Source organism: Zootoca vivipara, chromosome 16 (assembly GCF_963506605.1).
Source record: "Zootoca vivipara chromosome 16, rZooViv1.1, whole genome shotgun sequence".
Classification (NCBI taxonomy): domain Eukaryota; kingdom Metazoa; phylum Chordata; class Lepidosauria; order Squamata; family Lacertidae; genus Zootoca; species Zootoca vivipara.
Window position 1 is genome coordinate 36063905 of NC_083291.1, and position 15225 is coordinate 36079129.

Sequence of the window (15225 nt, forward strand, 5' to 3'; positions counted from 1 at the left end):
TAAAGCAGATCTGATTGGGTCTTCTGATTTGTTGCTTAAAAGCAGCTTGGGAAGGTGTAGTTGGTGGGCTCTAAACACTATTAAAAGCAGCAATGTTTGGTGGATTCTTATGGACAAATAGCTCCAGGGATGCAATTTGGGGGAAATGATGGTAAGGAAGGGTTAAGCCTTCTCTGCCAGCACAACTGCTTTGATCAAAATCCAGTTCCGCTTCCCCCCAAGCTACTTCTAAGAATAAAAAAGTCCTGTGGAAGAACCACTCACACAAATCTTTAATAAAAATTAATTTTTTAAAAAAAATGTCTTTTATTTGCAGCTTTTTAAATAAAAAAATGCAACTGATCTCTTCAGTCTCTTGCTTCTTATGTGATTTTGCTCTTGGCAAGTAACTTAATTCAGCCCTTTAGTATCATGATAGGGCCGGGCAGAAAAGTTTGGCAGGATGTTTTTCTCCAGGCGTCATATACCACTGAAAGAAAGATGCGATAATGAGACAGGAGGGCATCTAAAGACCCTTTCCTTTGGAGTACATCATCACATTTTATTTGTATGGCCTTTCCACAGTTAAAACAATGTTCAAGGCGGCTTACAAAATGAAAAGATCTACATAATTACAAACAGCGAAGTAGTTATAAAAATAAATGAAACACATTAAAAACTGCATAACCACATAAAAACTACAGTACTGTACTAATGCTTCTGCAGATTCTGCCCAAGGCCAGATAAGCGACCAGGCCACATTCCATCAATTGAGCAAGTTGAATTGTTGACAGTATTTATCTCGCATTTGGTAATTCGAAACGCTTCTCAGCCAACACTTTCTAGCCTCCGCCCACAAATGTTTCCAGCCGGAATACGCAAGGGAGAATATTTTTAAAAGGGGCGGAGGAAGAATAAGATAACGCCGCTTTCCAGGAGTGGGGAAGATCCCCGCGCAACGAACGAGGCTCCCCTTCCCCTCCGTTTCCACGGAAACAGCCGCCGCCCTCTGACCCCGGCGGTCACGTGGCGCCTGTCATGGCGGCCTCCTGGGCCGCGAAGGGCGGCGCTGGCGTCTCCCGGTGCGCGGGGCGCCGTCGGGTCCTGGCGGCGGCGGCCGGCCGGCTCCTGCCCCGGGGCTTCCGCACTGCAGGTGGGCGAGGAGAGAGCGGGGCTCCGCTCTCCCCAGGGGTCAGGAAAAGACTACCGGGGTGGGGGGAGGCTGGTTGCTCTTTCTTCCCTCCCCTCCCCCTTCCCTGTAAGCTTCCCCTGTCAGGGGAAAAGGCGGTGTGTCAATAAATGTACAACAGCAGCACAACTTGGTCACGAAGCGAGGGGCGCCTCGGGATTCATCGGCGGTGTTTTTGTACCAGCAGGATCCCTCTCCCCCTGTTGTGGCGCCAACAGCTCAGATTGTTCTTCGTAAGAAGTTCGATTTGGCGACCCAAACAAACTTTCTCCGAATTGGAGGAATTCAGAGGATCGCTGCTCCTCCTGCTATGCAGCCTTCCTCCAACCTGGTGCCCTCCAGAAGTTTGGGGGCAAATAGGAAACCTATACTGGGCGCCAGATTGCCATAGTCTACTATGCTTTAGTGTTATGCAAGAGGAGCCTTGTTGCTGTATGTACCCTGCCTTGAGATTGAATAGTAAAAGGCAAGGCTCTAAATGCATATAAATAAATAAAAATGCTGTGTGTTTTTCCCCCCAGTGACCTTTCAAGCAGAAGATGAGAACTCTGCCGCAGAAGTGTGAGTACCACAAAATGTAGCAGGGTTTAATTTTGGGGAGTAGAGTGGGTTAAACTAATCTTGGATCTTCTTTGAACGGTTGACATATTTTGTGCTGTTGATAGCATCATCTCAATGAGAATTTGTGGTTTGAAATATTGCTTGTTAATTGTAAGTAGCGTACATAGTTAGGCTAGGTCAGGCATCCCCAAACTGCGGCCCTCCAGATGTTTTGGCCTACAACTCCCATGATCCCTAGCTAACAGGACCAGTGGTCAGGGATGATGGGAATTGTAGTCCAAAACATCTGGAGGGCTGAAGTTTGGGGGGGGCTGGGCTAGGTGGTTGCAAGAGTCCCAGCAGCCTAATTTCTGCAGTGGTGTGTCCAGGTGGCAGCTTCACAAATCCTTGTGTGTGTTAACTGGAACTACAGGAAGCAAAGCACACTAGGTACAATTGTTTGTAGGGGGGGAGGCTGTTTTCAGTACATCTGGACTGCATACCAGATGTATATCTGTCTCCGTTCACAGCTGCTATGTTGATACACACCTGTTCCAAACTTTGAACACTTACAACTCAATTGGCTAGAGGAGCTTTTTGCTCTGTTGAGTCTTCAGCACTTCCTGATTGTTTCTTTTTAACATTACTAGGGACTGGCTTACCAGTTCTGCCTGCTGCATCCCACACCCCATTTGCCAACCTCCTGCACCTTGCCCAACCCTGCCCCCATCCATCCCCTCAAAAGTCCCCAATCGCCACGCTCCCCACATTGCTTTCTCTCCTTCGCCCATTGGTGCTGCTGCGGGGAATGAAGAAGAGGCGGTTCCCTCGTTGCGAGAAGCCAAGTTGCAGGGAACTAGGCAGAGGGCCTTCTCGGTGGTGGCGCCTGCCCTGTGGAACGCCCTCCCAACAGATGTCAAAGAGGAAAACAACTACCAGACTTTTAGAAGACATCTGAAGGCAGCCCTGTTCAGGGAGGCTTTTAATCTTTAATCGATCATTTTATTCTTCTGTTGGAAGCTGCCCAGAGTGGCTGGGGAAACCCAGCCAGATGGGCGGGGTATAAATAATGTTTTATTATTATTATTATTATTATTATTATTATTATTATTATTATTATTTAGTCTAATTATTATTATTGTCCCACCACCACTGACAGAATGCAGGCTTCCTTCTACCTGGAATGTATCACAGCAGCAGGGGAAGAACAAAATGGAGACTTTCCCCTCCTATTTCTGCCAGCTGTGGGGCCACCCACTTCTTCCTCCAGCCTACTCAGGTTGGGCATGCATGCATCCTTGTATTTTTATTTTATTTATACCCCACCCATCTGGCTGGGTTGCCCCAGCCACTCTGAGTGGCTTCCAACACTAATAATAATAATAATAATAATAATAATAATAATAATAATAATATCAAACATTAATAGTAACAATCAGATCCTATCTAAAAAGTCACAATAACAATGCCAGCATGACAACAGATGAGTGCAAATATAGTATAGAGGGATGAGAATATTTGGAATTCCAAACCTATGTCAGCTGTTAGATGTTGCTTGGTAATCTGTGCCTTTATGCAGAATCACAGGAGACTTCCAACCATGCTTGTAGCTTTTCAGCACCTGACAATTAGGGGGGGGGTCATTGATTGAAGATGTGCCTATGCTTTTTATCCTGCCTCAGAGTGAACGTGGTGTTTATAGACCGGTCTGGGCAAAGGATCCCAGTGCAAGGCAGAATTGGGGATGATGTGCTGCGCTTGGCTCAGAAACATGGCATTGAGCTAGAAGGTAGGTCTTAAGTACCCTGCTCTATCCGGCTACGTAGCAGTCCAGGCTAGCACCCTCTTTCCAATAGTGGCTAGCTAGATGCCGTTGAGAAGTCCAAATATAGCCCCTCTCCTGCACGCTTTCTTTTCTGATATGTACTGTCTCTGCACATGGAGGTAGCATTTAGTCATTTGGGCTAATGGTATGCACAAGAATGTGCAAGTATGCTTTTTTGGAAGTGCCCCAGCACTGTAAAATCCCTTCCTATTGACTTGCAACTCATCCCATCTGTTTAGGCAAGTTCAATTGAGATTGTAAATAACTTGGGTGTTACAGAGCAGCTTCTTAATTATTCTGTGTGCTTGCTAATGTGGCTATTGTATAATGACTTGCTCCTGTCTGTTGCTTTGTGAGGGCATAGCCCTAAAACTACTTAGCCAATGTTATTTGTTTCACTTTGTGTGGCAATGGGTGCTTTTTTCAAGTAACCTGGTCACAATATCAAGTTCTGGTATTATAACGGAAGGAGTAAAACTCAACCCTTCCTCCACTGTTCATCAATGTATAAATATTACACTCTCCCTCCCTCCTATCTCTCCCCTTGTTGTATGGGGGAGGGGACTAAGTCCCAACAGCTCTGGTATTTCCTCATATCAAAGGTGCCACAACTCCTTGATCATTTTGGTTGCCCTTTTCTAGTTTTATGATACACTTTTTGAGAGGCCAGGTAATTGGAATAGCACACAGCCTTCTCTGGACTTAGCAGCAAAAAATCTCTCCTTGTCTTTGCCTCTTATCACAGGTGCCTGTGAAGCTTCCCTAGCCTGTTCCACTTGTCATGTCTATGTGAGCCATGATGTTGTAGACAAGCTCCCCCAGCCTGATGAACGGTAAGGACCACCTTAGAACCATAGAATTGTAGAGTTGGAAGAGACCCTGAGACCCTTAATCTAGTCCAACCTCCTGCAATGCAGGAATCTTTTGACCAATGTAGAGCTCAAACCCATGACCTCGAGATTAAGAGCTCCAGGCTCTACCAACTGAGCCATCCCTTGACACTCTCCTTGTAGCAGAAATGGCCTTTCTTAGCTCCCTGCTGATGGCGTTCCACAACTTCCTCAGCGTGGCTGGGAGGGCCCTGCTCTCCAAGCCTGAAGAAACCAGATTTCTGGTGCAAAAAAAGGAGGCAGTGCCCCAGAGACAGAGAGAGACTAGTGGGGTAGGAGAGCTGAACATCATGCCAAAAAACTTCACATCGGGCAAACAATGCACCCCTTGGGTTTCATATAGTACATGAATAGGTAAAGGTAAAGGGACCCCTGACCACTAGGTCCAGTCGTGACCGACTCTGGGGTTGCGGCACTCATCTCACGTTATTGTCCGAGGGAGCCGGCGTACAGATTCCAGGTCATGTGGCCAGCATGTCAAAGCCGCTTCTGGTGAACCGGAGCAGCGCATGGAAATGCCATTTACCTTCCCGCTGTAGTGGTACCTATTTATCTACTTGCACTTTGACGCGCTTTCGAACTTCTAGGTTGGCAGGAGCTGGGACCGAGCAACGGGCGCTCACCCCATCGCAGGGATTCAAAGTAATTTGCTGTAGTTAGTGTTACCTCTGGAAGTGGATACTTGATTCTGACCAAACTAAGCCCCGTAGAGCACAATATATACATCAGGATGTATATTGATCAGAGGGATCGTTTCTTCTGGCAAGTTGCACTGCTTGCATGGACGTGAACGTTCACCATAGTGCAGTGTTGAATTTCATCTAGTGACTTCATTGTTTTTTGTTTAAAATGTGTTCAGATGAGCTATAATGTGGACTTGCTTGGTATTTTAGCACTGGTCATATCAACTCTTCTTCATCTTCTTATCAACCTTGGGAGTTATGGGTTGGAAGTCACTCTTCTTGTCTTCTTGTAGGGAGGAGGATATGTTAGACATGGCACCACTGCTTCAGGAGAACTCTCGCCTTGGCTGCCAGATTATCCTCGACAAAGAATTGGAAGGAGCAGAGTTCACCCTCCCCAAGATCACTAGGAACTTTTATGTGGACGGGCATGTCCCCAAACCCCACTGAGTGCAATGGAGCCAAAGGCTGGACCAATCTCCAAAGTGAGCCTGATCTCTTAAGCAGCTGTCGGAGAGCAAGACACCGATGCGGTCAAAGCATGCCTGATGCTTTAAAAAAATAAAATTGTGTTCTATGAACAAAAGACTGGTGCAAAGAAAAGAAATGTGTGTCTGCCAGAGGGCTACTCAGAATGAGTAAGGCCAGAGCTTTTTGCCTCTCTGAACCTCCCTTAAGCTATTGCTTAACTGCCTTCATGGCTTGAGAAGGGTGTTGGGAGATGTACCTCCCCCAGCCTAGAAGCACTTTCCCAAGCCCTGTGGGCAGCAGAGTGGGAAATGTTTCAAGGGGAGAAGAGAGGCTCCTGCACAGTAGCAGCACTGTTTTAAGGTTGGCACAGCCAGTAATGGCTTCATGGAAGGAAAGTACGGGGTTGTGTTGTGTTCTTTCTCTCTGTTTCTGTGTTTTCTCTTGGTGTACAAGCAAGTGTGTTAATTTTCATTGGGGGCTCCTTGTCTCTCACCTGCAGAGAAGATCAGTCACCAACATCATTCATAGCACCAAATAAGCTGAGAGGAGGAAGGCACTCGCCCCACAGCCTCTCTGGTTTTTATCAGTAAAAAAATAAAAGCGGCCTATTACTGTTGATCTTATATATACAGAGTTGTGTTTGATTGGGACAGGCAAGAACAATCTAGCTACTCTTCAATAGTATCTTCACATTAAAATTAATTGCAATAACCCAGGCATCCCCAAACATTGGCCCTCCAGATGTTTTGGACTACAATTCCCATCTTCCCCGACCACTGGTCCTGTTAGCTAGGGATCATGGGAGTTGTAGGCCGAAACATCTGGAGGGCCGCAGTTTGGGGATGCCTGCAATAACCCCTCACTCTTCTATTCCAACTTAACCCTAATGGCTAGGTCTCCCAATGCTTTAAAAAAAAATGCACAAGTTTGCATATTGGCAAGTCGTTTGGGGAGGAAGGAAAATAATTCCATTATAGCTCAGCTTTTAATACCATCCTTCTGGACATTCTCATTAAAAAGCTGACATGAACCTTTCTTCTACCATCTGTGACTGGATTAAAGACTTTCTGATAGATCAGACACAAACACTGAGGACTGGACATGTAACATCTAATTCCTTAAAAATCAGCACTGGCACACCACAGGGATGTGTGCTAAGTCCCTACCTGTATTCATTGTATACATACGATTGTGTATTACCTGACCCGTCTACTGCAATTATTAAGTTTGCAGGTGACACCACCATAATGGGTTTAATAACAGGTGGAGACAAATCAGCATATAGAGGGGAGGTCCAATATCTACATGGTGCCTAGGGAACAACTTGCACCTTAATATCAGCAAGACAAAGGAGATGGTGTTGGACTTTCAGAGGAAGAGAGGAGAACTAGCCCAGCTGTACATCGGGGAGGGCTGTGTGGAGAGTGTCTCTTCCTTTAAATTCCTAGGAGTTTATCTCAGTAAAGACATTACAGTGGTGCCTCGCTTTATGAATGCCTCGCACAACGAAAAACTCGCTAGATGAACAAGTTTTGCGCTCCGCGAGGCATTCATAAGATGACAAAATTTTCTATAACCGCCGCTTCGTCTTACGAAGCGCGGCCATAGAAAGCAGCAAAGGAAGATCAGCTGTCAGCGAGGGAAGCTGACAGCTAATCTTCCTCTCCCGGGGGGGGGGGGATGGAGCCAAAACGCGGCGGCGCGGCGGCTGCCCCTGCCTGTCTTCCCCTTGGCTCGGGGAAGACAGGTGGGGGCAAGCAGCGGCCGCTGCGATTCGGCTCCGTCCCCCACCGCCGCCTCTAGCCCCGCACCCCAGACACGGAGCGCAACTTCGGACGTCTCCGAAGTTGCGCTCCGTGTTCGCGGAGGCTGGCAAGAGGCGGGGGCGGGGGGAAGGTCTTCCCCCGCCCCGCCTCTCACCCTGCACCCCAGACACGGAGCGCAACTTCGGAGACCTCCAAAGTTGCGCTCCGTGTCTGCGGAGGCTGGCGAGAGGTGGTGGCGGGGGAAGGTCTTCCCCCGCCGCCTCTTGCAGCGCACAGCTGGCACGGAGCGCAACTTTGGAGACCTCCAAAGTTGCGCTCAGTGTTGGGGGAGGCAGGCAAGGCGGTGGCTGGGAGAAGAGAGCTTCTCCCCCTGCCGCCTTGCACACAGCCAACATCGGACGGGGCTTCGGAGACCTTCTCCGAAGCCCCGTTGCATGCCGCTGCCAGTCCCCCTGAGCCTATAGGAACTCATTGATTAAGTTTCAATGCATTCCTATGGGAAACTGGGACTCACTAGACGAAAAATTCGTTACACGAATTGACCCGTGGAACGAATTAATTTCGTCTAGCGAGGCACCACTGTACTTGGAAAATCAATACACCCAGGTGGTTAAGAAAGCCCAACAGAGACTCCATTCCCTCAGAGTATAGCGAAAGAACGATGTCAATCAACATTTGATGATCTCCTAATGGTCCACAATAGAAAGTGTCCTTTCATACTGCATCACGGTGTGGTACGCTGGTTTGACATTAACGGATAGGAAATGCCTACAGAGGGTGGTGAATACAGCACAAGATATTATGGGCTGTCCCATGAATCTGCTGGAACACATCGTGGAAGAATGTTGCCTCAGGAGAGTGAGGAAAATTCTCAGGCATGATTCACACCCTGCCCGGCACTTTCTTGATCTCCTGCCCTCGGGCAGAATATACATAAGCATGATTAGTTGCACCAACAGGGTAAAGAACAGCTTCTATCTGTGGGCTGTTAGGCTGCTGAATGAAAAGATAACAACAGGGCAACTGACTTTCGGGTTTGGTGGGTGTGCGTCAGTAAAGGAGGGGAATTAAGATTAGGAGCTGAGTGGGGGGTGTTCATGTAACCTCACTGTTTACAAGTTGTACAAGTGACAATAAAGTTTCACATTTCAAATAGTGCAAATGGTGACACACATGGGCGTACCCAGGATCAAAATTAGGGGGTGGGGGCAAGCCATGGTCATCCAGGTTGTGACATTTCAGCACGGAAAAGGCAAATGAAACCAAAATTTTATTATATTATATATATATATATATATATAATAAATATATATAAATCCGTCAAATCCAAATCCAACACAATTCTCAGAGATTCTGATCAACCAAAAAACGCTGAATTGTGCTAGCGATTGTAGGGGCATCTTGAGATTTCAGCTCAACATAGCTTACGAATTCCTCTCTGATTTTTTCTTGACTCTCATCATAAAACCGCAATCCGATAGAAAGCTGTTCTTTTCCAGTGATATCTGCTGTTTCACCAGCCATTACAGCGTAAGCTTTTGCTTGTTTACAATCTTCGATAATTCTTTCTTTGACAACTTCACCACATAATCTTATAATCTCAAAATGGATTTTTGGTGAAGTTTTTTCGACATCTAAGTGACTCTTTAGCTTCTCATCACCACAGTCAATTCTCAAATTTAAAAGGTCAAAGAAAACCCCCTCATCTCCTTTCCTCTAAGCGGCAAATCATGAGTTCCACCAAATATGATGCAAGAAATAAATGATGACAATATTTGTTTTCTTTAATCGTCTTCTGGTGATCACTTTGCAACTGGACATCAACAGGAACATTTTCCAGGAACACTTTTGCAGCAGCTGTTGACGTTTTGTGGTAGTGACTGCCGTGTTTTCTGCAATCTTCATGTATATCTTTAAACTTCCTGTACGGCCTTACTATGAATGACCCCAAAACTCCTTTTACTGTACCAATAGCAGGAGGAAACAGAAGGCAGTGGATGCAAAGAGCACCTTTCAAAAGACTTGAGTAAACCAACCAAGGAGTATATTGATCTAACCAGGGGCGGTTAAATTTTCTTTTCAAATGGTTGGCATTGGAACCAAAATCATACTTTGGTGGTGGAACCCAAGGATTTGAAAGCAATTCCTTCTTTTTTTCTGGTGGCAACTTAAGTGTGTGATCAAGATAATGGCCAATGTCATTTTCATGGTAGCCACCATATTCTTCAATGGTTGTTGAGGTCTCAGTTCCAGGAGCAGGTGAAGAACTACTGGACCCTTGATCCATAACAGTATCTGATGGTTTGGTCCGTTTAGTTCCATCTTCACCACTGCTTTCACTACTGTCATCGTCCTTTTTCTGTTTGATAGGTTTTCCACCTGAAAATCATAGAAAATAACATAGTAAACAAACAGTTAACAATCATTCACCCAAAAAATTGAAATAAAATGATGTAATAACTTTAGCATTAGATTTGCCTGCAGACAAGTCAGACGACAAGTTAGACTCGGCTCCTTTGAATAATACACATAAGAGCGTAACATTGATTATAATAAACCTCTCTTATTATTACTTGTTGGTGAACATGTAATAAACGTTATTTTGGATTTGTATTTGGGAAATTTGAAAACTCCACTGGTGTCACTAAAGATCTAAGCAATACTATAAAATAACTTTCACTCATAAATAACTGAAATTCATGGAGATAGAAATGAAAATTTAAAAATTATTAACTAACTTTTTGGAACCAGTTTCTTATATCCATTTAGGCAGCAGCCACGCACGATGTCTTCTAAATGTAAATAACTGGAATAAATGTGAAGAATTGGCTGTTTCAAAGAAACACTTATAGTAAACATCAACAGTGAATGCTAACTAACGCCTCACATTCAACTAAAATACTGATGAACTAGCAGTGGGCAGCTCAGTACAGTGGCGCAGAACTCACTAGACCCCTCCATGGGCGTACCATTTTGCCTTAGGCAAAAGCAAACTGAACAGTACAGTCTGATAAACACCCTAAGGACTTAAGCAAAAGCAAAAACTTGTAAAAAAAAATGGTCTCAATTGAACCCCCCAGAACAATAAGAATTTGACGACTTCCAGGCAAATCAAGCACCAAAATTTCCTGCAACCATCAAATAAATCGCCACCCTTGTTGTTGTTTAGTCGTTTAGTCGTGTCCGACTCTTCGTGACCCCATGGACCATAGCATGCCAGGCACTCCTGTCTTGCACTGCCTCCCGCAGTTTGGTCAAACTCATGTTCGTAGCTTCGAGAACACTGTCCAACCATCTTGTCCTCTGACGTCCCCTTCTCCTAGTGCCCTCAATCTTTCCCAACATCAGGGTCTTTTCCAAGGATTCTTCTCTTCTCATGAGGTGGCCAAAGTATTGGAGCCTCAGCTTCACGATCTGTCCTTCCAGGGAGCACTCAGGGCTGATTTCCTTAAGATTGGATAGGTTTGATCTTCTTGCAGTCCATGGGACTCTCAAGAGTCTCCTCCAGCACCATAATTCAAAAGCATCAATTCTTCAGCGATCAGCCTTCTTTATGGTCCAGCTCTCACTTCCATACATCACTACTGGGAAAACCATAGCTTTAACTATACGGACCTTTGTCGGCAAGGTGATGTCTCTGCTTTTTAAGATGCTGTCTAGGTTTGTAATTGCTTTTCTCCCAAGAAGCAGGCGTCTTTTAATTTCGTGACTGCTGTCACCATCTGCAGTGATCAAGGAGCCCAAGAAGGTAAAATCTCTCACTGCCTCCATTTCTTCCCCTTCTATTTGCCAGGAGGTGATGGGACCAGTGGCCATGATCTTGGTTTTTTTGATGTTGAGCTTCAGACCATATTTTGTGCTCTCCTCTTTCACCCTCATTAAAAGGTTCTTTAATTCCTCCTCGCTTTCTGCCATCAAGGTTGTGTCATCTGCATATCTGAGGTTGTTGATAAATCGCCACCCTATTTGTTATATAATTGATAATATGAAATTCACAGCATGCTATAGTCTGCAGGAGAACAATATGAAAGTATTCTATAGGTGGCACTTTACCCCCCAAAAACTTGCAAAAATGTATGGAGGACCAAGTCCCCAATGCTGGCGTTGTAAAAAAGAAATTGGAACATATTACCACATGTGGTGGACCTGCCAGGAAATTAAAAGATATTGGAATAATATATATGAAGAAATAAAAAAACTATTTAAACAACCAATAAAAAAAAGGCCAGAAATATTCTTATTAAACATACTACCACCAGAAACTCCAAAAGAAACAAAATTCTTACTGCTGTATGCAAAGACTGCGGCCAGGGTACTAGTGGCAAGAAAGTGGAAGAGTGAGATCTTACCCACTGTATTGGAGTGGCAAACACTCGTGCTAGAATACGTACAATTGGCCAAACTTACTGACTCAGTAAGAGAATCATCAACACAAAAAGTATCCAAAGAGTGGAATGTCTACAAAAAATATCTAAAAGTGTATTATCCTAATAATTCCATATTGGCAGATATAGAATAACGTTTGTAATATAAAAATGAGATTAAGGAAAAATAGAGAAGAAAGGAAGAAAACTATAACGAAGACCCGTAGAAAGCAAAGAATCTGAAACTGTAACATTAGAAGGACGGGAAGTGTCTAAGAGGGAAGAAATAGGATGTAACATAAAGATGGTATACGGTTCACATTGCGAAGAAGAATTTATTTTGAATTATACATTTAGTTTTTTGTACTTATCTTTTTGTATGAGATACGATGAGAAGAAAATTTCCGTTGTATTTATATCATGCATATGTTATACTCTGTATTATTTTAAACAATAAAGTCTTATATTTATAAATATATATATATATTTGTTATATAATTATTACTTTACTTCAAATCAGGCACCAAACCCTGTCCACAAATGAACTGAAATAACAAGCCCCTACCACGGATATAAATTCAAATTGCTAACCAACTCAGATTAAATTACCTTAATCTACCAACAAATTAAAGATAATTCACCTCTGCTCACCAGTGCAATTTTTTTTGCCCCCTAGATTAGCATGAACCAAGCTCAGGTCTAAAGGGGGGGAAGGGGGTGACCAAATTCGGAAAAGAACACTACCGGGCCAAATCACGGGATAATTCCCAAGTTATTTATTTATTTATTTATATAAACTATTAACAGTATCAACTATTTATCTATCAACTTCAAATCCAGACTGGAAAACAGTTTATTTTAAATCCCCGTAGGCCACGTAGCTAAGTGGGGGGGGGGGAGCCAGCTGTGGTCTCAGCCCTGGGTGAAGCCTCTAAAGGGGCACCACTGAGGCTCCCAACCTGCCAGGGGCTTTCTCCAACCACAGCCCCTCCTTGGGCTCCAGAGTCTAAAAATGTCCCTGATCACTGGAGGGATGATTAGCAGTAGTAGGAAAATGGGGAAAACAACCCCCCCCCGGGTCTGTTTTTGGTATCAGAACATCACCTCCTGTTTCTTTTTGGACACAGAAGCACTTTGAGTACAGTACGTACTGTATTGCTTGCTTATTTGGAGTACAGTACTGTATTGCTTGCTTAGGGAGCCAGATGGCGCTGTGGGTTAAACCACAGAGTCTAGGGCTTGCTGATCAGAAGGTTGGCAGTTCGAATCCCTGCAATGGGGTGAGCTCCCGTTGCTCAGTCCCAGCTCATGCCCACCTAGCAGTTTGAAAGCACATCAAAGTGCAAGTAGATAAATAGGGACCGCTCCGGCGGGAAGGTAAACAGCGTTTCCGTGCGCTGCTCTGGTTCTCCAGAAGCAGCTTTGTCATGCTGGCCACATGACCCGGAAGCTGTCTGCGGACAAACGCCGGCTCCCTCGACCTATAGAGCGAGATGAGCGCGGCAACCCCAGAGTCGGACACGACTGGACCTGATGGTCAGGGCCCCCTTTACCTTTACCTCTAATATTTAAATCATTAAACAAAATGAACTCATTAAATGCAACACCAACTCAGGAAAGTGGCTCACACATGTTGCTGCACAGATATGTGAAGTAGGTTGTAGTCTTGATGTTTGTGTGTGTGTGTTTTGGGGTTGTGCAGAGAAAGAAAGTTGCTGGCTAGAAAACAGCACCAGAAAGGCCTTGGTTCAAATGTCTAGCTTTTGAGAGAGTTTTGCTGAATCAGACCCAACACTGTTTCCAATATTGTCTCTGGAAAGCCATATGCAGGTGATGCCCCCAGTATCTGCCCCTAGTAGATACACTGCAGTTGAACATGGAGGCTCTGTTTAGGTACGGCTACTAATAGCCCCATAGGGAGCCACCCTTCCACTACATTACCTCATTCTTCTTAAAGCATTTCCTGCTCAACCACAAACACTGAGGACCCTCAGTTAATGCCTCTGCTGCCTCAGTTTCCCAATCTGTAAAAGAAGGCATTAAGTCCTACCTTGACAGCATCCCCTCCTACCATGGAAGGGACAGGTCATTTGGCACTCTAGACGGGACTCCGGAAGACAACACTCTTTCCTCAGGGATGCTACCGCCAACCTCTCTCCACACCCCATCCCGCGACCCCGGCCCTTTTGTAGTCTTCCTAATGGTCCGCACCCTCCCCTTATGGCTGCCGGCTCCCTGGGCTTCCAGCTGTATCCAATTAAACGCCCTCCCCGGATCACTGCAAGCAATATCTGGTGGGGTCGGGAGAGCCGCGCTTCCCCGCTCCTTCTGGGCCGCTAAGCATGGAGGGCGAGCTTTTCGTGGACGGGCAGCTCCCGGATTTCTCCGTCCTGCAGGAGCTGCTCAGCCCGCCGTGCCTGGAATCCGAGGCAAGCAGCAGCTCCAGCGGGTCCGATCCGGCGGGCGCTGGGCCAGAAGCCGCCGCTCCCAGAGGATTCAGGTTAGCTCCTCTTGACACCTGCTCGTGAGAATGGGGCGAATCCAGATCAGTTTGACCCTAAAGGAGGGAGGATCCGAAGCGCCCCCTTCTTCTAGATCGGCCCCAGGGCACCGGTCCCTGACCGCAGGCAGGCGAATCCAATTTCACTTTAGGAGCCCATTGAGAACAAGCGAGGGCTGCAGCCTGCGGACGCCCATTTCAGAGCAAGCCCCTAAACTCCGTAGGGTTTACTTTCGAGTCAATGTCCGTAAGATCGGGTTGTGCGGGCTGATCTATGCGTATGTCTTGCATGGGTGTAGTCACAGGGGGACAGCTGGATCCTCAAAATCAAGTAAGTAAATAAAATTTATTAATTAACTGACCAGTTGTCGCAGATAACTCGGTTCTACTTCCACCCCCAACATAAAGCTTGCCTCCCTAAAATAAATCCTGGCTACGCTCATGCTGCTAGGGAATAAATCCCCTTTATGGGAAGATTAATTTCTCGATAAAACTGCTTAGGATCGGCCTGCGAGACCGATTCTTCGCGCGCTTCCTCGAAAGCAAGCCCCCACCTGGGCGCGCCAATCCTTACTCCTAAGTAGCAGCGCGTCCGGTGGACCGGCTTCCAAGTCAGCAAGCATTGGATCCGGCCTTCGGCGCAGCTCCACGTGCGTGCGTGCGGCCCGGGCAGCTCCTTAGCGCGCGCGCGCTGCCCCGGATCGCCAGCCCGCCAAGCGGCGCGAGCCTCCGCACGGGCCACCGCCATTGGCCGAGGATTCGGGTGTGGCAGGGGCGCCTGAGGGGAGAGGCAGCAGGAGGGCGCCTCCGGGGAGGTCAGTCAGGGGTGAGAGGACGGACGGAGGCGGCGACGAGCGCTGAGAGCTCCGCCTCGTCAGGGCTGGTGAGACAGAGGCGCCTGTCCTTGGCGCAGCCCCGGGGCGGAGCGGCGGCGGCGGGTCGCCCCAGTTGGGCGGGGCAGGGGGCCGCGGGCCTCCCCCTGGGCGTTCCGTCTTTCACAGGGGCCGCGCCAGCCCTC

General features: G+C 46.5%; 1 protein-coding gene across 1 annotated transcript; it reads left to right on the forward strand.

Moving 5' to 3' along the window:
- The first annotated feature begins 647 nt into the window (after window positions 1-647).
- Window positions 648-7107, forward strand: FDX2 (ferredoxin 2). The gene is made up of 5 exons (XM_035141010.2): window positions 648-1132; window positions 1690-1729; window positions 3391-3497; window positions 4279-4366; window positions 5400-7107. The coding sequence occupies exons 1-5, from the start codon at window positions 1018-1020 to the stop codon at window positions 5554-5556; spliced, it is 507 nt and encodes a 168-aa protein (XP_034996901.1). The 5' UTR covers window positions 648-1017; the 3' UTR covers window positions 5557-7107.
- Window positions 7108-15225: the final 8118 nt, after the last annotated feature.

Excerpts from the sequence above, each read along its gene's own strand:
- FDX2 (XM_035141010.2), top strand. The coding sequence starts at position 1,018 with ATGGCGGCCTCCTGGGCCGCGAAGGGCGGCGCTGGCGTCTCCCGGTGC. Across the intron at positions 3,498-4,278 it reads ACATGGCATTGAGCTAGAAG|GTGCCTGTGAAGCTTCCCTA; the intron begins GTAGGTCTTAAG and ends CTCTTATCACAG. Across the intron at positions 4,367-5,399 it reads CTCCCCCAGCCTGATGAACG|GGAGGAGGATATGTTAGACA; the intron begins GTAAGGACCACC and ends GTCTTCTTGTAG.